Source organism: Podarcis gaigeae (genome assembly GCF_964106915.1).
Source record: "Podarcis gaigeae genome assembly, chromosome: 5".
Taxonomy (NCBI): domain Eukaryota; kingdom Metazoa; phylum Chordata; class Lepidosauria; order Squamata; family Lacertidae; genus Podarcis; species Podarcis gaigeae.
Window position 1 is genome coordinate 26,803,645 of NC_139681.1, and position 22,155 is coordinate 26,825,799.

At 39.3% G+C, this 22,155-nt stretch overlaps 1 protein-coding gene across 7 annotated transcripts in view; it reads right to left on the bottom strand.

Annotated features, from left to right (window-relative positions):
* The window catches only part of CCSER2 (coiled-coil serine rich protein 2), a 53,935-nt gene that overhangs the window by 6,509 nt on the left and 25,271 nt on the right, over positions 1-22,155 (bottom strand). For 4 of the 7 annotated variants that reach the window (XM_083740297.1, XM_083740300.1, XM_083740299.1 and 1 more), the window contains 3 exons: positions 18,731-18,814; positions 17,459-17,545; positions 16,234-16,332 (listed from right to left, as the gene is read on the bottom strand). In XM_083740297.1, the coding sequence (XP_083596423.1) occupies positions 16,234-16,332; positions 17,459-17,545; positions 18,731-18,814 (270 nt within the window). Of the gene's footprint in view, positions 1-5,650; positions 5,710-6,056; positions 6,097-9,275; positions 9,361-16,233; positions 16,333-17,458; positions 17,546-18,730; positions 18,815-22,155 lie in introns of all 7 variants that reach the window. The other 3 variants (XM_083740303.1, XM_083740301.1, XM_083740302.1) reach the window with 3 other exon arrangements.

The window sequence follows — 22,155 nt, forward strand, 5'->3', positions numbered from 1 at the left end:
AAGAACTTATATCTAAGTGAAAGAGCATGAGCTTTGTGTACAATAGCCACATTCATACTGCCTCAATTTAAATGAACACAGGTAGCAAGGTTGGAGAAGATCTTTGCCTGAGACCTCAAAAAACTACCACCTGTCAGAGCAGACAGAAATGGGTAAGATAAAGCAGCCTATTATGTTCACTGCATGTTATGTATAGGTTCATCTCATTTTACCAATGGAATTTTGGGCACTTAAAAAAACCCTACCCTACACAAAGGCTTACATTTAGTTCTGTAAGAAATATCAATGTGCTCCTCCCTCTCCCATAACTTTAGAAAGTGAAAGACCTGGAGACTATAGTTTGGAGTACCCTTGCCCCCCACAAGATCAACACATTGCAAATTAGGGGAACATACTGACTATCCAGTCCCAAGTTTTCTACATAAATACCTAAGTTGGAATGTATCAAAGACCAGGACCACACACAACTGTAAGCCATTGGCTTATTGCAAATGTGGAAGTTCCTGTAAAGGATATTTCTGCTGCTTTGCTGCTCCCCCTGTCCTGCTGTGCTGCTCTGAGCTTTTTTATGGACATGTGAGGGCTAGGACATGTGAGCATGGCTTAACCAAAACGGCCTAGTGGGCCAAATGTGGAAGCTCAGTGGGTCTGATTAGGCCTGTGGGGCAGAGATGTCCCCACTGTGGCTTATTTCACAGGAGAGCAGTAGAACTGGGGGAGGAAAATGAATCTGATCTCCTATCCAAGGCCTTACTCATTCATGCTAAGCTGTGTTTTAGCTTAGTGTCAACTGCAAACTGAGCCAATGCGACACGTTAAACCGCAAATGTAAAAATGGCATTACAATGATCATTATGTCAACACTGTGGGCAGATGCAGCTCTGTATATGTTAGGACTGGGTTGCTAGCCTATTTTTGTTCTCAGTGAATTTCTGTATAGCAATCCTAGCTTTGTAGATGTGATGTTAGACGACATACCACTGTTGCATGCGTATAGTCACTTTGTGCAGGGCTGAAGGGAAGACTACAATGTTTTGTGAGAGTGGGAGGGAGAAAGAAGACTACACAGCTTCCCAGAAAAGCTAGTTTTAAAAGCAGTTACAAAGTGACCCAAAATAAAGTAATATAATTAGTAACAAGGGGAAAGGGTGTGACTGCAAGATATATGCATGGATAACAGCTTATACCAGAATCAAGCTAGGAGGATTCCCATACACTACAGAAAGAGGGAGGAAAGCAAAACTCAAGCAGGTAATCAGAATGCAATGTACAAATGCTGTACTTTTTTCAGGTCAGCAATCATCCATTGATCAGGTTGCAGAAGCACTTTTAGAACATCCTGCTTCCTTCCTAAGCCCCTCTGGATGATGATGATCATCGGGGATTTAGGAGGCCACCATGTGTGAGTGAAAAAGAGAGTGTGCGCACACTTCTACACTGCAGTACATCATCACAACCATCCAAACCTCAATAATTTTTTACAAGCTTTACCATCTTATTTTGACTGAAACAAAAGTGAAAATAACTTTTTCTCAACAAGCCAGTATTTATGGTGCAGAGTGAAGCAGAAGTTTCCTTATCAGTAGCTCCCCAACTATACTCTTTTATTGCTTAAAAAGGTAAAAACGTACCCCTGCCAGTACGGGCCAGTCGTGTCCGACTCTAGGGTTGCGTGCTCATCTCGCTCTAGAGGCCGTGAGCCGGTGCCGTCCAAAGACACTTCCAGGTCACGTGGCCAATGTGACGAAGCTGCAGCTGGCGAGCCAGCACCAGCGCAGCACACGGAAACGCTGTTTACCTTCCCGCTATAAAGCGGTCCCTATTTATCTACTTGCACCCGGGGCTGCTTTCGAACTGCTAGGTGGGCAGGAGCTGGGACCGAATGACGGGAGCTCACCCCGCCGCAGGGATTCGAACCGCCGACCATACGATCGGCAAGTCCTAGGCACCCACAGCGTCACCCGCGTCCCTCTTTTATTGCTTAGGGGAGTTTAAAAAGCAGCTTGGGGACTTGCCTGGAAGGTGCAGGTTGCCTCAAATGAAAACATCCACATATTATGCATGTGGTTAAGTGCATCTCCCTGGGCCAGAGATGCTTTAAGTGGTCTTCAAACTGCCCAGTCCTGGAGATTCATGACTGGGTGAGCTATAACATTTGTTACCGTGTGTGTGTGTGTGTGTTTCCATACACACACACCTCCTATAGTCATGGAAACCTCTTCTCCTTTCTTAACTGCACTCTAGGACTGCTCTTGTATTGTAGAAATCTAACTACAGACAGCCATTGCAAAGTCTCCTTTACAAAATGAAAGAATTCTATTGACACAAAGTGTTTTAATATTCTAAGGTTGCAATCCTTGGCACATCTATCTGACAGTAAATACCACTTTACTATAAAACCTACTTCTGAGCAGATATGCACTTGACTGCTCTATTAATTATTTTCTATATGTACCAAGAAATGCAGGAACAACTATTCCAAGGACCTTAAATATTTCTAAACTATCAACATTTCTTAACATTTTATGTTGTAATATTTACTCACGTCTTTATATTTATTCACTTCTTGTATTTCCCAGCAGTCCATCATTTCTGACCATATGCCCCAGTAAAAATACTGGCAACTCAAGGAAATGAAAATATATTACTACTAGAAGAAGGCATACAAGTGCCAGGTACCATAATGTGAAGAAAATCCACCTGTAAATCCTACCCCTTGCCTGAAATTCTTTCATTTTCTCTCATTTGTCCAGTGCCTACCTATAATCTTTTTGACGTTCTACTTCATATTTCTAAGTTGTATGCCCACCTTTGCTCTTCTACATTTCCTCCAGCACCTAGAGTTGCTGTCAACATAAGGAATTGCTAAGAAAGCAATTTGAAGATTTGAACATTAAATATGATGCATTAATTTCCTAGTCTCAGGGCAGGTACAGTATGTAAACTAGGTGTTTTCCACAACAATGTTGACAACCTAAGTGTGAATATGTGTCTAAGCAATCTTGACAGAACCCCAACTTCCATGTGTGCATGTCACTTAACTGCTGCTGGAGACTCCAAAGTTACACGGAGGTACATGCAACACTGTGTGTAGGAGGACTTAACATTCTACAGTTTACTATTTTAGGAGATGGAAAGGGAGAAAAGAAATGGTTAACAGAAAAGGACATGCAGAAGAGCCAGAAAGGTTGTCCTGGCTTGTATCTGCCATGACATCTCCAGACTGTCAAAGTGGAGAAGCATGGCAGTGGATGATGAAGACAAAAAGGGATAATTCAGAGCTTTAATGTGCAGATCCTTTCTCCATTTCTACCATTACTGAAGGTTACCATCCAATTATGCATTTTTAAAAATCACTAGTTAGTAGTCGTAGCAGTGCATCTTTGCACTAATGCATTAATGTAGCGGGCTGTGCCCTGTGACTTAACAGAAGAGCACTCCAGACCCTAAGGACTCCCCTCATTTGCACAAGCAAAGTATCAAGCCTTTCTATGGCCTACTCAAATTAATAGGCTGCATCCTATATTTTCCTTATTTCTTGTTTCTAATACTGTAATCCAGCATTCCCCAACTTATGATGTTAGGCCTCAATTTCCACCAATTCCATCCAACATAGCCAAAAATAAGGGATAATGCAGGCTGAGAATCTAACTACATCTTAAAGGCACCACACTGGAGAAGACTGCAATAACCCAATCCCCACTACACTGTGGCACTACACTGCATTGATGCATTTCTCCTTACGCTCACAGTTCTTTGAATCAGTTTGCTTTAACAATTGGGGTCACTCTCATAGTAAAAGGTTGCTAAACCTGCAATCTGGCCAAATTTATTTCCCCCTGCAGGTAGGGCACACAGAAATCTTTTCCCAATTTGTCATATGGAGCCAAGATTAGAGGAACAATGCAGACGGAACAGCTAGAAATTCCACAAAATAGATTTCAAAGACTTCTATGCCAGAAGTTTGAATTAGGACAGAATTGAAATTTATAGCTAAAAGGTTCTGAATCCTTATGTAGTATTAAAAGCCTCTTAAAATGGATTAATACCTTATTAGCAAAGCAGAATCAAATCCAGAAACTGGATTTCAATGCCAAATTTAGGATCATTCCACAATATCTAAAAAATCAATGTCGGGCAAAAAAAACTACACACACCTTATCATAGCTAAATTAAGAAAACATTTCTCTAAAAGATGGAAAGAGTTTGCTCCTAATCTTCATTTAAAAAACGGTCCACATTCTTTAATTAGCATTAAGGGTCTTCAGTTTCTGCCCCCAGATTATTTCCCCTCTGGGCAAGCCTCCTTCATGGCCTATCCTAATGGAAGGGCCAATGGAGAACATGTCATCATAAAGAGGAAAGAAGGAGCTGCCTATGTGGGTACAAGTCTTGTTCATATCTTGGCTCAATCATCCAGGATATGATAATCTGAATATGGCTACAGATATTCCAAATCGTGTCTACTTGATATGAGGAATGGAATCAGAAAATTCCTTGTTTTCAATTAGTTGAGCTCAGGTGATCAAAAACATTTGTTTTTATGTACTTTTATTACTGACATTTATACTGAATCCAGAAGGAAATTTGCCAAGTTATTATTGAATGGTTTGGCCACTTTTAATAAGCTTAGTTTAAAGATGTACCTTCTGTCTAAGCAAGAAAAATATGTTTACATATTCAAAATTACAGTCTTTTCTATAATCACAATGAATAGGCCATTTATTGAAACAAATGCTATCAACTGTAGAAATCTGCATAGGCATTAATATGTGCTTTCCAGTATATGGAATGCCTATGTACTACTAGTTTGTTTTAATTTAGGTCTAGTTTAATTTAAGCCTGAGTTTTCATTTACTTTTAGTTACATAAGTATTTCAATAAGCTAGCTGGTTAAATAAGTTGACTGGCTGGCTATACATGTATAGTCTGAAGTATATTGAAACTGCATGGCTGAGATGAAATTGGAGAGGGACTTTCACAAACACTTTCACCCACTACAAAAAGCAGCCTGCTTCGTAGCACTCATGTAAAAAAATTGCTGCAGGGGAAGGGGTCAAACACGTCAATTTGTTTTATGGAGCAAATGTCAGAGAAACAGAAGACGTATCTCCATTGCCAGGTTCCCCTCTAAAGCTCTACTTTCACTCTTAAGTTGTTCACCAGCAAACACCTGGTAGAGACCTAACTGAAATGTATATGATAGCTACTTGTTTAAAGTGTTTTGTGGAGCTTTCCATTAATGTGAAACTAATGTTGCTTGACAGGAGTAGTTGTGAGTCAGGTTCCAATTTAAATTTCATTTCTACCATGAACTCATTGGGAAGCATTAAGTAATCACTCTTCCAACCATATCCCCATCTCACTTTGTAATATGGACGTAATAACAGCCTCTTACAAGGATGTTATAAGGATTAATGGAAACTCATATGCAATGCTGTGTGCACTAAGAAAAGCACTATATGTTTATTGTGCTGTAGAATACTTCCAATGCTGTCTAACCAAGGAAGAAGATTATGACAAAATATTAAACACCAATTGTGCCTTTGGATATTGTCAACATGTATTTTTACAATAAAGATAGGTTCTAGAAATTATCCATTTCCAGATTTCTCTAGAAGATGTTCTAGTATAAAGGATCCACACATACCCTGCCACAATATAGCAGCATCCTGTGAAGGCTGGTTCTACATGAGTTGTCGCAGGGTGCTCAATAGCAGAAAATCAATGAAGAGAATTGCCACATAAGACACACACAGTAAACTGGAAATTACTTCAAATGTTTTGCAATTTTGCATACAACTTAATGCCACTCAGTAAGGTGTAGAAAAATACAGGCATGAAAATGTGATTCTCTTGCCTATAACACAGGTGAGATTAAACATTTACTTTGATTTCATTAAGAACTACCAAACAGCCTTTTCCTATTAATGTTATGAGGTATGGAGAAAACAAGACAACTCTGCATGCACAACTTTGACATGCATGCACCATGCAGGCAGCATACACAATAGTGAAGAAGTGGAAGGAGGAAGAAATCTGAAGTTGTACTGTACCACGCTTTATCATAGAAGTAATGGACTAATTCCTCAACTCCTTGCCAATAGCAAAATGGAAAGCAGAGACAAGAAAAAGACAAGGACAGTGGTGTCAGAGGACCAAGACACAACAATGAGCAATTGCCATGACCAAAGAGTACCCTCTCTTTCATTACATGGTTGTGTATATGAACCTATTGAGGAAAGCTTTTATTCCAATGTACTAACGCAGGTCTTTTACATAAAGCATGTATATCCCTGAATCTTAAGAACAAATCTATGCCAACTTTTCAAAGGACAAAACTGACTTGGCACCTAATTTCTACTCACCTTTATCAGGAACTCAGCATTGACTCTAATTATGATAATTTGAAGGATTACACAGAAATTCTAATAGCCTCTGGACTTCCTGCTCATCACATTGTTTTGAAGGCTTTGTCTATATCAGATGTAGGAAACCTGTGCACCTCCAGATGTTGTTATATTCCAGCTCCCATCATCCTCACCATTGGTCATGTTGGCTGGGGCTGATAGGGGCTGCCATCCAACAACATCCAGAGGGCCACACATTGCCTGCCCCTGGTCTGCAGTCTATCATTAATGCTCAAAAAGTAATATGTGATAAACTATAAGTTTTTGGCTTTCCCTCACCCAAAAATGAGTCAGGGTATTTCCACAGCTCATAATTTCCTAAATCCACAACTACTCTGCCCAACCCCTAGCTGGTTTTGCACAAGTTTCTATCCTGAAATTATGCCAGATTTATTCCACTTACTTCCACCATCCTGACTCAATATAGGTATGATTGGTCCTTTGATTATCAAACTAATCAGCACTTCTGTGACTGTTCACATACCAAAGACTTTACAGAGAAGCTTCCAGGCAACTGGGTATGAGGGATTGAAGTTTACCAGTCTAAATGGGGGATGGGGGAGCCTCCAGTCCCTTCATGTGTTGTTGGATTCCAATCCCATCAGCCATGGATGTTTGGAGTTGGAGTCCAACAACATGTGGAAGGTCACAGGTTTACCACACCTAGTCTAGACACATAAGCAGCTTCCTATGCTGCTGTTCCACACTTCTGCTGCTTCCGCACCACAGACAAATCAAGCCAGAATTAGGCTTGTCATTTCATCTGAACCCAGGTTTGGACCTGTTTCCCTCAAACAAATGTCAAGCAGTAAGCAAAGAACAAGCCTTGGTTACTACTTGTGATTTGTTGGAAGGAAACAAACTATGAGCCCAGATTTGGACAACACAAAAAGCAAACAGGTTTGTTTAAAATTAGGAATCGGAAAACATTTTCAGCCTGAAAACTATACTGCCATCTGGACAACCTTCTGGGAGTGGGGACCACATGCTAGTGCTGGGAAGGCAAAAGTGGGTAGCTCCTTTCTACAATACATTAGTTTCTGCACATGCTCACACACCTCTCTTTGTCCATCCAGATAAAAAAAGGAGTCATTATCAGCGTCCAAGGACACATTCCAGCCAAGCAAAAACTCTAAAGGAGAATGTGAAGGAAGGCCAGTTAGTGGTGTAGTTTGGGGAAACAGTGTTGTTGGGGAGGGGGCTTTACTCAGAGAGAGTCCCAAGGTCTGGAAGGAGGTCAGTAGGGCTGCATTTGGCCCCTGGGCCGTAGGTGCTCCATCCTGTTTCAAACTGTGGCTTAATGTGATGTGTGAACTAGGCCAGTAAGTGCATTCCACTGAACTCTTTCATATTACTTATTTCACTGATTTTCTAGCCCTAAGCAACTTTCACTGCACAGCTTATAGCACTGAAAATTAATGAACCACCAAATATGAAATACATACTAAGATCATAAGGAGCATCCTGTTGGACCACAACAGAGGTCTATTTAATCCAAACTCTATGAGAAGATGGGCCCAGGCAAATTCAGCTAAGCAGCCAAAGCAGTTCCTCGTCCAAGTGTAGTCCAGTATAATAGAAACTAGGCATTCATTTGGGAATGAGACCCTCTGAATCTCAGGGGTCATGGATTTGAACCACATGTTGGGAATGCAGCACATCTGTGTGTTGCTATTTAGAACAGGGGCATGTCCACAGCAGGAACTGCATATAGCAAAGTCCAAATCCCAGGGAAAGGGTGAAATAATGCCAGTTCTCAGTTCCAATTCTGCCCACAATATAAAATAGGAGCAGGTTTTTGCTCTGTTCAAAAGAGAGCATACACACACACACACACACACACACACACGCTTACCAGTTGGTATTCAGTCTTTGTTTAGTTCCCAAATAGCATTCTCACAACATACGTAGCCCTTTAGTTATCATCCTTTTATATTCTTAAGAACATTGCCTGAGATCTTAATTTCTACCCATACTTAATTTATTTAGCAGCATCTAACTGAAGCTGAGAATGCAAATTCTCAAACTACTAAAAAAAGCATTTCACCACTCAACTTTTAATAAAATTGATTGGAATATATCCTTACTTTGCAAATCAGCTTTCTAGGGTATGGATAATTTAAAATGCAAAAAAAATCTACCATAAGCAAATGAAAATGTTTACACAAACAAGGTAGCCACTTTATATTTCCCCTGAAATAATTTAAGCTAGTGCTTCACAATATATCAGTTTTACTAGTTTTCTACTCTATTTTAGTACAGTACAAATCAACAAATTTGTCTTTTCTATTGTGCATAAAGAACAATATCCCATTTTAGATCAAGCTGTTGCTAGTTAATGAGTACTATTAATAAATCATGCATTGCTGGAAAAGCCACTACTTCCTTAATTTGTTACTCTGGCACATTGCTGATTGAGAGATCTCTTAGAAAAGCTGAAAGAAAAGTTTAATTTTCCAAATATAGCAATGCGTCACATACTGTTATCCAAGTATGACTTGTATGAACACATCTCCACAAATATCAAACAAATATATTTGGATGAGCATACATGCTGATAACATGAACAAACGGGACAAACACGCACTTTTAAAGCCATGAAAGGGTGGAGAACAAGCAAACTTTCAGGATAGATGAAATAAAGGTTTCAGGTAGCTTTAAAGATCTATTATTAAACCATTTGATAAAGCTGTTAAGTTGCAGTTATATCGTTAAGTGAAAGAGGTGCTGAGGTTAGACCACAGACTCGCATGTGTCTGATGTTTTTGCTTGAAAGAACAGAATGCTACACAATGAACAGTGCGTGCAAAGGGAAAACTGCTACTGGAGCACAGTGAGGGATATGAGTGAGAAGTACAGACTCACTCTGTCTGCGCTGCGGTGGAACAGTCCGAGGGATGCCCTGGAATGAGCCCTGCCAGGGAGAGAAGGAAGGAGCAGAATACCCACCCTGTGCAGAGAAAGATGGGGGAGAAAGAATAATAAAAAAGAGAACGGAGAGGGGGCAAACAGCACCAAAAGCCACATTGTTCCTCTTACTAAGAACAAGTACTTTTAAATCTGAAATAATTCAAAAGATCAGCAAGGTTTGTAAAAGCTCGATTCTGGAAAATATTTGAAGGAAAAATTGGCTTTAGGTATTCGAAATGTATTTATTAAATGCAACACCAAGTCAATCAAGACAAGAATAGCCTTTTTATATACATTTTAAAATTGTTTCAGAGTACCTGGTGGAAGTAAGTGGTTTGTTTATCAAATTCTAATTTATTATAAAGATCAGCGAAGACGTCCAAAGAACAGGGAAGGCTTTAAAAGTGTATGCCTTTCAAACCTGAAAAGATTATAGCAAGGAACTTGGGGTAGATTCTCTATTGCCTGCATACCTCAAGATCTTTGAAAGATGTTTTAATGGGACCCACACTTTACACCTGGGATGAGATGTTAAGCCTGACGTACACAAATAATTACAACTCACAAAATCCAATCAGCATAAACACAAGACAATACACTAATTAAAATGGCTTACTGAAATTGTAAAATTCTTAGAAGTCCTGGGTAAATAGAAAAAGCTAGACTGGCACCCAAAGGGCAGAATAGGTCCTAGGTGCACTCCCTCTCTCGGTCATCACATTTGTCCAACATCAGAACACCTGAAGAGGAGTGTTGGTAGATAGCTGAATTTGTGGGCAGGGTGATGTTGAGAAAGGACTTTAGCGTCAACATGAGCAACTCAAACTGGGTTTGAAAAATCAAATGGTGGTCAGTGAAGCTCTTTTGATACTGAAGAGAGATGTTTCTAATGAGATGCCCTGGTTAACAGTCTCATGGTACAGTGTCTATCTGTAGTATCCAAACCATCTTTTAAGGATAGCCCCATATATAATACATTCAGACTAACAAAAATGTTATCTGATCATGGATAATTGCAATCGAGTGCATGCTTGGGTTTTAGGTGTTTCAGGCTGTAAAAAGACGTAGCTCCAAAAAAGCTTAAATAGTTTAAGAAGCAGTTAAAAATTATCCATGGCAATTGCCTTTCATTCCAGCCACTGCATAGAACAGTTGCCACGTGAAGGCCAGTTCATGCATTCCCTGGGCAGTAATCATCATGTGAATATCAATCTCCATTTTAATGTAGAAAAAGGGGTGCCTGGTTTGTTTGTCTCCATGCTAATAAATTGAAAAATGCCCTTTTGAGGATAGGGAAACCACGTCCTCTCAATTTGTTCTGCAGCAGTTGCACACATGCATGAAACCTGAGTAACTCAGTCTTTTAAAAATGCATTTGGCAGCCACAATAGACTTGCTCTCAAATAATGTGCACAGGACTGCTACTTTAGAAAGAGTGGACAGATTTTGCTAAGTTGAAACATAGGGAATTGTAGTCATTATATTGTGGTGGTGGTTACACACACACTACATTTAAATCTGACTTACATAGTTAGCTAGATAGAGGGGAAATTTCAGATGAGACTAAATTCTTAAAACAGCTCTATAAACTGCATGTGTGGATTCTATATATTATGCTGAGCTCCAGAAAACAAAAGCTTGCAATACAAGTAGAACATTCAGCAACTTTGCTTGACGTTACATGAGATATTGGTGATATTTTTGATAACATACAATGAACGGTACAATGGTATGAAGAATAGACAAGATAGTATTGCAAAACAGTTATGTAAATATCCATTGGTTTGGTTGCCTATGTGAAGAATCAACTCTGAGCAACCTTTAAATAAGATTTCTTCCTTTTCTACAAGGCTGCAGTAAATCTATGGTGGTTTGGTTGCACATCAGTAATCCATAGTTAAACATATGAAATAATAATAATAAAAAAATTTCCCCACTGGTGGACTACAAAGTTGCTACGATCACTTCTTCCTTTGGCTGAACACATAACTTGCACTCTTCTGAATCTTTTTGAAAACCAGCTATTAACAATGGAGGTTTTTCTTTAATAAATTACAACAAAGAAGTACACAAATGGTGGCATTATATGCTAGCATGCCTGCCCTCCCATCTCTCTCTCTCTCTCGTGTAATATTTATGTGAGAGATGAATTAACAGCTGTAATTCCTAAGGTAATGCTGTAACCTTATTGCAGAGGGGGTGTAAAAAGGAAGTTTAAAAATGGGCTTAAATGTTTCCCTCTGTCGTAAACTGCAGAGCTGGCCTACCTATTTGTGGAAACAAAGCTGCTGCATTCTTTTTTCTCCCCCCTTGACAACTAATGGGGGAGGAGAACTGAAAATTAACCATGGGCAGAGCCAGAAGTAGCACAACTCAGGGATAGGTTGCAGATTTTGATACATCACCATCGTGCCTGCCCTGAAAACTGCAGCAACAGAAGCTCTGTAGTCGATTTGGTAAAACACAAGTCCTTCCTTTTGAAGCAAGTGTCCAGTCTACCCCTATTAAAATGAAAGGGAAAGTGACACTACCACACACTTTCGGCTAATTAAGGTCCATTTTATCCCTAGCAACTTCTCAAAATTGGGTAGGAAAAATAACTTCACATTTTGCCTATCATCATAAATTAATGCCCCCCCCCCGTGTGTGTGTGTGTGTGTGTGTGTGTTGTGTGTGTGTGTGTGTGTGTGTGTGTGTGTGTGTGTGTGTGTGGTGGAGGTTATACACCACTTCAAGAATGATTCTCCTATATTTAAAACAAATTATTACAGCACACTGCAAAATTCCATCAGACCACAAAAATCGATTTTACTGCAGGGGGTTAATTCTGTTCCAAGCCGATTTTTATCTTGAAAGAAAAGTTACTTAGTGCAAACTTACAACACTGAAATTTTATATGGGGGGGAGTAATTTCTGGATTCAGCTAGTGTTAAAATCTAAGCAAGGATTCAAATTCCTGGAATAGTCAGGTAAGCTTTCTGGTGATAGCTCTAAGTATGGGTCACTAAGGTAACAAAGGAAGTGGCTCTGTGTAGCAGAAGTGTGTTGTTAGTAAGATAAAGACAGAGTTGTGAGCTGAGTTTTGTGTGTGTAAGTTAGAAGCTGGAGGAAGAAGTATGCCTGATTTCTGCTCGTACCAAGGCTGTGGCTATGGGTGAAGCAAGACTCTTCTGGGATGTTAGTGCAGTGTAAATAAATCATATATGATAAAGACACCGCAGTCTCTGCTGTTCCTCATTCTGAAGGAAACACAAACTTGGGTGCCTGGAAACCCTGGAATCTCACACTGCTCTGGGATTGAGGTGGCATGCAACAATATCTTGTTCTGGGTGGATGGGGGGAATATTAGGAGAAACATTCAACCCCTTTCATTATTTACTATGGGCCCAGTATTTCAGCTAGTCATTTTTTGTTATTGTTTCTGTTCTGCTATAGGAAAATGACAGTGGTTTCTAATAATACTTCTTGTTTTTGTTTTTATTATGCATTTTGTGTTTTGATGCTGTGAACCACCCTGAGATCTTTGGATGAAGGGTGTTAGACGAATTTTAAAAAAAATAAACAAACAAAATTATTCAATATGAGGGTCTCAACAGGTCAACTGAAACATGCCTATATGCGTATATCTATCTGTATACTGAATTAGTTTCAAATGAAAATAGTAAGAATAAAAATATAGAATATTATAGAATTTGTTGATGAATCAGTGAGGTTCATTTAAATTGTCCTTCAAAAATTATTCAAAGTAGATTAGAGTCAGAATGTCAAGAAGAGTCAAATCAGGAATTCTGAGTTTATAGTTTTGCTTTAACCTAATCAAGTATGAATTCCAGTACATATTGCACTGTGCTAGTTTTATTTGCCTACAAAAGGGGTCAGCAAGGTTTACCTCGCCTGGGCCGGTTCACTCCAGCAGAGATCCCTCCATGGGCCGGATCATGAACACACTTGCGATTTCAGGCATCTGCATCGACATGATTTCTGGCGCCATGGAAGCAAGTCCCCGCACCGCGCTGGTTTAGCGCAGCACGTGGGGACTCACTGAGTGGGCGGCTCAGGGGCTGGTTAAACGACCCCTGTGGGTCGCTTGTGGCCCATGGGCCTTAGGTTGCCAACCCCTGGCCTACAAATATACAAAACACGTCCAATCACTATGATCTGAGTATGGTTTTTATGTTATTTGTTCTTCCAAATCATGTACTGAAAAATGTGAAAGATGTTTTTTCAGCACAAAACCCTAAAGCTCACTTCTAGTCCACAACAAAGTGTCCACTAACAACTCTTAGAAATAGTATAGGAGAGGCTTCTGGGGCAGTTTCATAGAATAATTTACAACTAAAGACCATATAGTACTTCTCAAATCATGTCCTGGTTTGCATAGCATGTTAAACTACTATTTTCCCTACTACTGCCACTGCCACGAAACAAGTCAGAGTTTGGATTCTGATGACATCTGAACCGGGGCTTTTTATTTGTTTCACTGCAAACTGTAAACAATAAGCAAAGAACAACCTTGGGATACTGCTTCTCTGTTTAGAGAGAAACAAGCCAAGGTTCAGGCATCACAATCCAGATGCTGGCTTGTTTCCTGGCAACATTGCCAGGAACATTGACAGATTAGAGAACTGGGCCAAAACAAACAAGATGAATTTTAACAGGGAGAAATGTAAAGTATTGCACTTGGGCAAAAGAATGAGAGGCACAAATACAAGATGGGTGACACCTGGCTTGAGAGCAGTACATGTGAAAAGGATCTAGGAGTCTTGGTTGACCACAAACTTGACATGAGCCAACAGTGTGACGCGGCAGCTAAAAAAACCAATGCAATTCTGGGCTGCATCAATAGGAGTATAGGATCTAGATCAAGGGAAGTAATAGTGCCACTGTATTCTGCTCTGGTCAGACCTCACCTGGAGTACTGTGTCCAGTTCTGGGCACCACAGTTCAAGAAGGACACTGACAAACTGGGACGTGTCCAGAGGAGGGCAACCAAAATGGTCAAAGGCCTGGAAACGATGCCTTATGAGGAACGGCTAAGGGAGCTGGGCATGTTTAGCCTGGAGAAGAGGAGGTTAAGGGGTGATATGATAGCCATGTTCAAATATATAAAAGGATGTCACATAGAGGAAGGAGAAAGGTTGTTTTCTGCTGCTCCAGAGAAGCGGACACGGAGCAATGGATCCAAACTACAAGAAAGAAGATTCCACCTAAACATTAGGAAGAACTTCCTGACAGTAAGACCTATTCGACAGTGGAATTTGCTGCCAAGGAGTGTGGTGGAGTCTCCTTCTTTGGAGGTCTTTAAGCAGAGGCTTGACAACCATATGTCAGGAGTGCTCTGATGGTGTTTCCTGCTTGGCAGGGGGTTGGACTCGATGGCCCTTGTGGTCTCTTCCAACTCTATGATTCTATGAACATACGCACACTTAGCAACAGGAACTTTTCAGTAGTGTGCACTAGTACACTGCATGCTCACATTAAAATATGGGCTTTTTTTAAACCATGGTTTAATGTGCCATGAGAACTAGAGCAGTATAATGCCATTTCAGGGCAATCCTTTTAGTGTTATTTTGCCTCTAATTTACTAACTAGCAGGACAAAGCTACAGGCCTAATTATACCACAGCCGGGTCCACTGGTCCATTTGTTCGTGTCTAGCCATATTATGAAGTCCGCACAGGTGCCTGTACCATTTGTGACACACATCCTGCATACTAGCAACCCATAAACTACATACTGCACTGCTAGGAAACTCAGTGAAAAAATCAGTGATATGTAGAGCATGTGACATCACAGAACACTTCATTGCCATTTCAACAGTCAAAATATATTGCTACAGTTTGCATATAAATTTTTTCTTTACCTTAGAAAAGATGCTCAACCATCAATGTTGAATAAGATGCATAGAATTAGGAAATCCTCTCTTTCCTCCTCAGAAATATGAAAACACTAACCTCAAATTAGCTAAAAGGGGTAAGGACAAGTGAACCCCAATTTTTCTCATTCAAATCTAGAACTAGTGCGATTTCTGCTGGTGCCCAGCGTTATTCTGAAATCCAAAAGATCACAATTTTCTTACAAGAGCTATTTCATATTTTTGGTAAATGCTGCTGTGCATTATGAATACTAATGGAGAATATTTTCTACTAGAATCCATCAAACTTGTAAAGAATTATATTGTCATCTACACCAATACTTCAGATTCCAAAATTGGAAACAGAAATAAACCCAGGACTAAAATTTGACACTTATTAAAAAGACAAAGAGGTAACCTTGCCAGAAAAATATGTACTGGTAATAGATTCTCATGAGATTTGAAAATAGTGGGTTATAGCCAACTAAGTTATACTCACAGCAGACCCACTGAAACTAATTGACCTAAGTCACTAATGTCCATTCATTTCAATGGAACAATCCTGAATAGGACAAATATTGGATACACTCCAGTGAATTTAATCCATAAGAATTAAATATAGACTACAGAACCCATCTAAAATGATTTACTAAGATCCAAAATGGTTTTTCGATTCTGGAATGTCTGCAGCTCATATTAAACTTTAATATGAACTACATTAGCACTATATTGCATTTTGATGGCATTCCTAAAAATGATACTTAGGAATCAGGAGGGACTCAAATCTGAAATCCTACTTATCTGAAATCCTAAATTGCATTTTTAAGACTCAAATGGGAGTCAACACACAGACACAAATACACAAAGAACTGTATGTCTCCGTCACCTGATAAATAACTATGTATATACAATATAGCAGATTGCAAAACATCTTTAAAATTATATACAACAAAAAGAAGAAATTGAAAGAATCTAGGTAACATGACAAGATGACGAAACCTAATGGATCTAAACCAGGAGCTATCTTACATAAACAACTAACTTTTGATCAACTACTCACAGCACTTTTCCTCCAGGAGGTCTGTGTGTATTTGTCAGCATATGTGCACGAAGGCTGTTCAGATATCTTGCTGTCTCTGTCGCAGACACACCTAACAGACTTTATGCATACGCAAAAGACAAACGATTTGATGGTTATTTATTACGCTTTTTAGTTACTTTACACAAACATTTCAAAATGTCTTACAGATAGTATAAAACACAATATAACATTTAGCAAATGAATTAAACAAAATATGAGGCAGTAAGGCCATAAAACGATCCCTCCGTACTCTCATGGGTTTTACCACCGCAAAACAGGAGCCACAAACTGCTGCTAAGAAAGAAGAAAAGGATGGATACAGAGGTCCAAAGGCTGATCCACATAATAGACATTAGAAATACTTAATTCAAGTGTATACTGAACCATTAGTTCAAGGGCTTCCACCTGCAGAACAGGACTTCCTCTCCCCATGCACTCCCCGCAAACCCCCCAGATCTCCTCCAGAAAGTTGGGGAGAAACCCATAACTGATGGGGGGTAGTAGCAAGGACAGGAAATGAAAGTCCCGTCCCATTGTGTAGGTGGAAGTCTTGCACTAAACAGAACAAGGTCATGGGTTACAACCCAGTGTCTCCCAGAAAGAAACCTAGACTCATATATATCCTGATACTTTTATACATTTAAATTTATCACAGTTATCTGCAATTAACATGAAATATTTCCAAATCATTCACAGCAACTTCAATTGTTTTTCAATTTCATTTTTAAATACCTGCTTCCATAATAGTTCCCCTGAATGTGTTAATATTGTAATTTAGGCTTTACGTTGTAAGAAACATCATCTGCTGCTCTTTAAAGTATAGTTAGATTACTCATGCCAAATCTTATCACTTGATACAAATTGCTAAATGCAGCTGCATTAAGAGTAAAATAAATTGAGTGTGATATGTTAAAATGAAAAATGGTGCGGTTTGAACTCCTGTTATTTCAGAATTCTGTGCTCTAAAGTTAACATACACAGCACATGGCCATAATATGTAAGAACACTAAGGTATCATACTCCTGATCCAGGAATTCCTGTGACTGCTTCAATTTACATAAGCAGCTCCTATAAAAGGATTTCCCACTGACTTAAATATTGAAGTTAGTCCCACGCAAGTGAACAAGAAGTGCTGTCACATTGCTTTATAGAAATTATGGGAGATATCACATTCTCTGCAGAGTATACTGTATAATATACTCACAAGCCGATGCTCTAGTTGTTTGATTGTTTCATCCTTTTTCTTTAAATCTTCTTTAAGCTGTGTGATCTCATTCAGCAAATCATCAGTCTGCCAAACAAAAAGTGGAGATCTTAATGTTTTCCATGAAGTAGATAAACATAATTCTTATCTGTCCAGGGGGTCAGGGAAGAGAGAAAGTAAAATCTTTGTCTAGGAGCAAATTGCTTCTTAAAGTTTAGGCTCTGCATTATTTTCATTACCAAATGTTGAGAACTGAAAATGGGGGGGGGGGGTGTGAAAAAAACTGCAAATATTGGTCAGATTCTGGTATCATAGTTAACAGTGGCGTAGAATGGGGGGCTGAGGGGGGGCATCACCCCAGGCAGTTTTTGGGGGGGGGTGCATCACAGCGCTCTGTCGCATGGTGAGCTGTTGTGTCCTCAGCTGCCCTCCAGCTATAGGGTGCAGTGAGAGGATTCAACAGCATATGACACCCTTCCTGTGAGCCCACTGCCACTCACAAAAGCAGCACTTGGCTTGCAGGGGCCAGGGTGATGCCTGTTGCTTTGCAACAGCTTGCGGTGCCCCATAAGTGTGCCCTGCTTTACAGCAGTGGGCAGGGGTCGCTCTGGCAACATACCCCACCCCACAGCATGTCCTGAACGTACCCTGGTGTATGTATGCCCTGGACACAGGCGGTGAACGCTCCACCACTGGTAGTTAAGCTATGGTTTGAAAGTTCTGGACAATTAAATGGACAACTAACTATAGCTTACTTGGGGGCAACAGACCACTGGGTGATATCAAACTACATCAAACCTACTGAAATAAATAGACTTAATCTGATTTCCCTGAATCTACTCCAACATTATGTCTGAAGTTAACATCCTCCCTTAAGTTTGGTTTGTTTGCAATCCTGCCCAAGCCTCTTACCAAATACATGTGGCAACAGCAGCTGGAAAACAAAACCTGCTCCCTAGGCCAAGTGTTTCTTAGTGGTGCTTTTCCTGAAACTGTCTTCTCTCCTCATTTTGCCTAGCAACATGGTTCTTTGCTTGCCCAGTTTTTCCACCACAATTCTTATCTCTCAAAACAGTCTGCAGAGTTTGCAGCTGCTTTGCAAAGAAAGAAAAAATTAAAGGAACTCCTCTCCTTGTCTTACCTACTAAGGGTAAACAAGATAATTCTTTAAATAGATAAATAAATAAATAGTGCTGAGCTACACACTTGATGCTTTTTCATTAGCTCCTTCATTCAAAAGGGTCAACTCTGAAATAAGCACAGTTGGTTTACCTTATAAACTGGTTCAGGCTCCTGCAGTTCTGGGCTTGAAGGAAGTGAAAATGTGATGTTGTGGAGTGACACATTGTCATCAGTCTGCAAGAAGAGAAAGGTTTCCATTTATTTGAGCACCTAAATCCTATAGTATTTGAATGATAAATACTACTATTTTTAAAAAATATATATTTATTAAGGTTTTATAAAAAGGAAAAGACATAACAACCAAAAAAATGAAGAAAAACAGAACATAATCAAAAATACACATAAGACAAATCAGAAAAACAAAATACACATAAAACAGCTCTGAAAAACAAGGTACAGGAAAAACAAAATTCCACCGAACAAAAATAAAAATAAAAACTCCAACTTTTAAAATCCTACTTAATTAACTTTCTTTCTTGACTTCCTCACGCCTCCCTTTTTTGTGTTCCTCTTTACCCAATCAGATACCGCAAATCCTTACCCTCTTTCAAAACTCATTTCTAATTATTAAAATCATTCTATTATGTCTCCAATCTTTCCTCCTTATATTTAAACACCCTTAACAGATTATTTACTTTTGACATAATATAACTTTGGTCTTTCACCCTTTTTCTATTACATTTTTGCATATTTTTTCAAACTGTATCCCTAATGCCATATTATTTTCATATCCAACATCATTTTAACATTCATAAACTTTGCAGTGTTTCTGCAGATAGTCTTTAAACTTCTTCCAGTCCTCTTCCACCGATTCTTCTCCCAGGTCTGGGATGCTGCGGAATCCGAGACCTGGAATCCGCAGGATAAATACTACTAATTCCTGGATTATTCCTGACATTTTGAACTGACCTTGGGAGATCTGGTAGTTTCCAAATGGTTCCATCTTATCAGAGTTTTATTTCAAGCACAGATTTCCAAAACTAGATAGTGAGATCTGCTAATAAATTGTATGCACTGATTTTACTTTTCATTTTATTTTCTCAGCACTAAGAATCTTGTGAAATTGTCAAACGATTTCTGGTATCCATATTCAAAGAAACTTTCCCCCTAGCAGTATTCAACATGTTAAATACTAGCTTTATTATGAAACTGCTTTGAGAGAGAGAGAGAGAGAGAGAGAGAGAGAGATGAAAGAAAGTGTTTCTTAATGCCTAGACCACACAATGATTTATTCAAGAATTATAAGGGCTGGAACTTAATTTGTTACTTCTAGTTTGTTTGCTGAATAATTATAAAAAGGTCACATAGCTATGGGGTGTTATATCATTCCACTTCACCAAAACTTTTTTGGTTCAGGGATTTACAGGAATCTTGCATCCTAGAAGGCTACTGAACTACAGAAAAGTGAAGCTTGCATTTAAACTATTTCCTATGTGTAACCAGGCACTTTGCTTATATTAGTGCAACAGATTCGGTAAGATTGTAAATTTGGCTGCACTACTAAAAGGGGGGGGGGGGTTCCTCCATTCAAAAATTTCCACCAAAAGTGATGTTCACTTCATGAAGTATTCTACTGTACACTATTTACAGTGCACCAATAGGTATAAAAAACAATAAAAATGAATGTTTAAAAAAGGTGTTTGGGGGTATCTGCACCTTCTACTCGGCTTGCTAGTTTTCTACATACAAGAAGACATTCAATCATGTGAGCATCTCCCACCTGCAGTTTGAAGTCGTATAGTCCGGAGGCAGGATTAAGGCCTAGTTCTCACTGGAGTGCAACAGCAAACTGAATATCACTATTTCCAGCCAAGATCCACACATAATAGGTTGTTACACTATACCCCTAGCTTGATAGGACACATACAGTGTAGCACCTTTGTGCATGCAAAAAAGACCAGGTTACATATGGTTACTTTTTTTAAAAAGCCCCCCTTGAAATATTCTGAGTATTTGAAAACAACCTTTTTTTCCAATTTTACTTTCCGTCTACATGGCATATATTGTATTCTTCTTATACTTCCCAGACTAGCTGAAAGATACATAATCACCATAGACTACTTAGTTGTTTTTAAGAACTAAGAATGTTGGGCTTCTTCTGTTCAAAGGGACCTCATCATTAGTGACATCATAACTGTAATAAGCGAACTGCCTCTACAAAGCCAGCACTGTACTGATATGTTAGAAAATGGAAGATTTCAATTAATCATATATTTTACCAATGTACCATAATTTGTACTAGCAGCACACATTAGACTTGGGGGCACAATGATGTGATGTTTTATTTCACTTTCCCGAGAAAAAGCAGTTTGAGGAGCAGGTACTGAAAACTGTTCCCTCACTACATAGTGCTCTTAGACACAGCTGTAATTGAGAGGGAAAGATGCGCAGGAGGAAGCCTTCAAAATGCTGTGCTTTATATTTTTATTCCGGCAGGCTCTCCCAGCTGGATAAATGGGTCTTTACCATGAGTGTCCATTTGTTGGGGTTTTAGTATTGTTTTAAATGTATCTGTTGTTTTTGTGTTTTTAATGATCTTACATGTAAATGGCTTTGAGACAGTGGTTTACCAGGTGAGTAACAGATCAACTGTAATAAATAATAATAATAATAATAATAATAATAATAATAATAATAATAATAATATAATAGCAGAATGGCACTTAAGAGCAGTGCTTTACATACACAAGCACCCTGGGAAGCACAGCTCCTAAAGGAAGGAGCGTTCCGCCTTTCCATCCAGGCTGCTCTGTAGCTAACAGCAGTACTCTACTTGCCAGAGGACCTGACTAGAGGGAGGGCAGCTAGAGTGTCCATTATTGGGTAGGGTTTCTTGAAGCTGAAGTCCTTTCGTACTTAGAAAAGTCAGGTATGTTATTCACAGGTACAAAAATAGAAAGTCTGAGCCAAGACAGTTATGCACAGGAAAAAGGGATGACGTTTACGGTTATTGTTTTCGCAAAGTAACTTCAGAAGCAGGCCTCCCTCTCTCTAGCAAGGCTTAGACTAGACATTTGCAAATCCAGTCCAGAACAATTAGGTTAACACTCAATTTAACTTACACATTTTCAGTTCTTTGACTAAAGCTTTGTATGATCCTATCAATAAAGCTATGTATGCAAGTCTCTCTAACAATCACACCTTTTTCTTTTTCGAATTATTATGCAGAAGAAAAACAATCCACACGCATGTGAATTAACACCATAGAAATATGAGCACTACAAATCTGGCTGAGAAGTGTTAGAACATTCACAACCATTCTTTCATCTAAAGCAGGTGTAGGGAACCCTTGGCCCTCCAAATGTATAACTCCCATCAGCTCCAGAAAACATAGGCAATAGCCAGCGATGATGAGGGTCACAGTTCAGCAACATCTGGAAGCCCAAAGGTTCCTCACATCTAATCTAACCCCCTGTACACAGGTTTATTTCCTCCCCATGACAGAACCACATCACACATTCGGCAAAACATGTACTTCTGCTCCCCCTTGCGTGAAGGGGAACTTATGAAGTGAC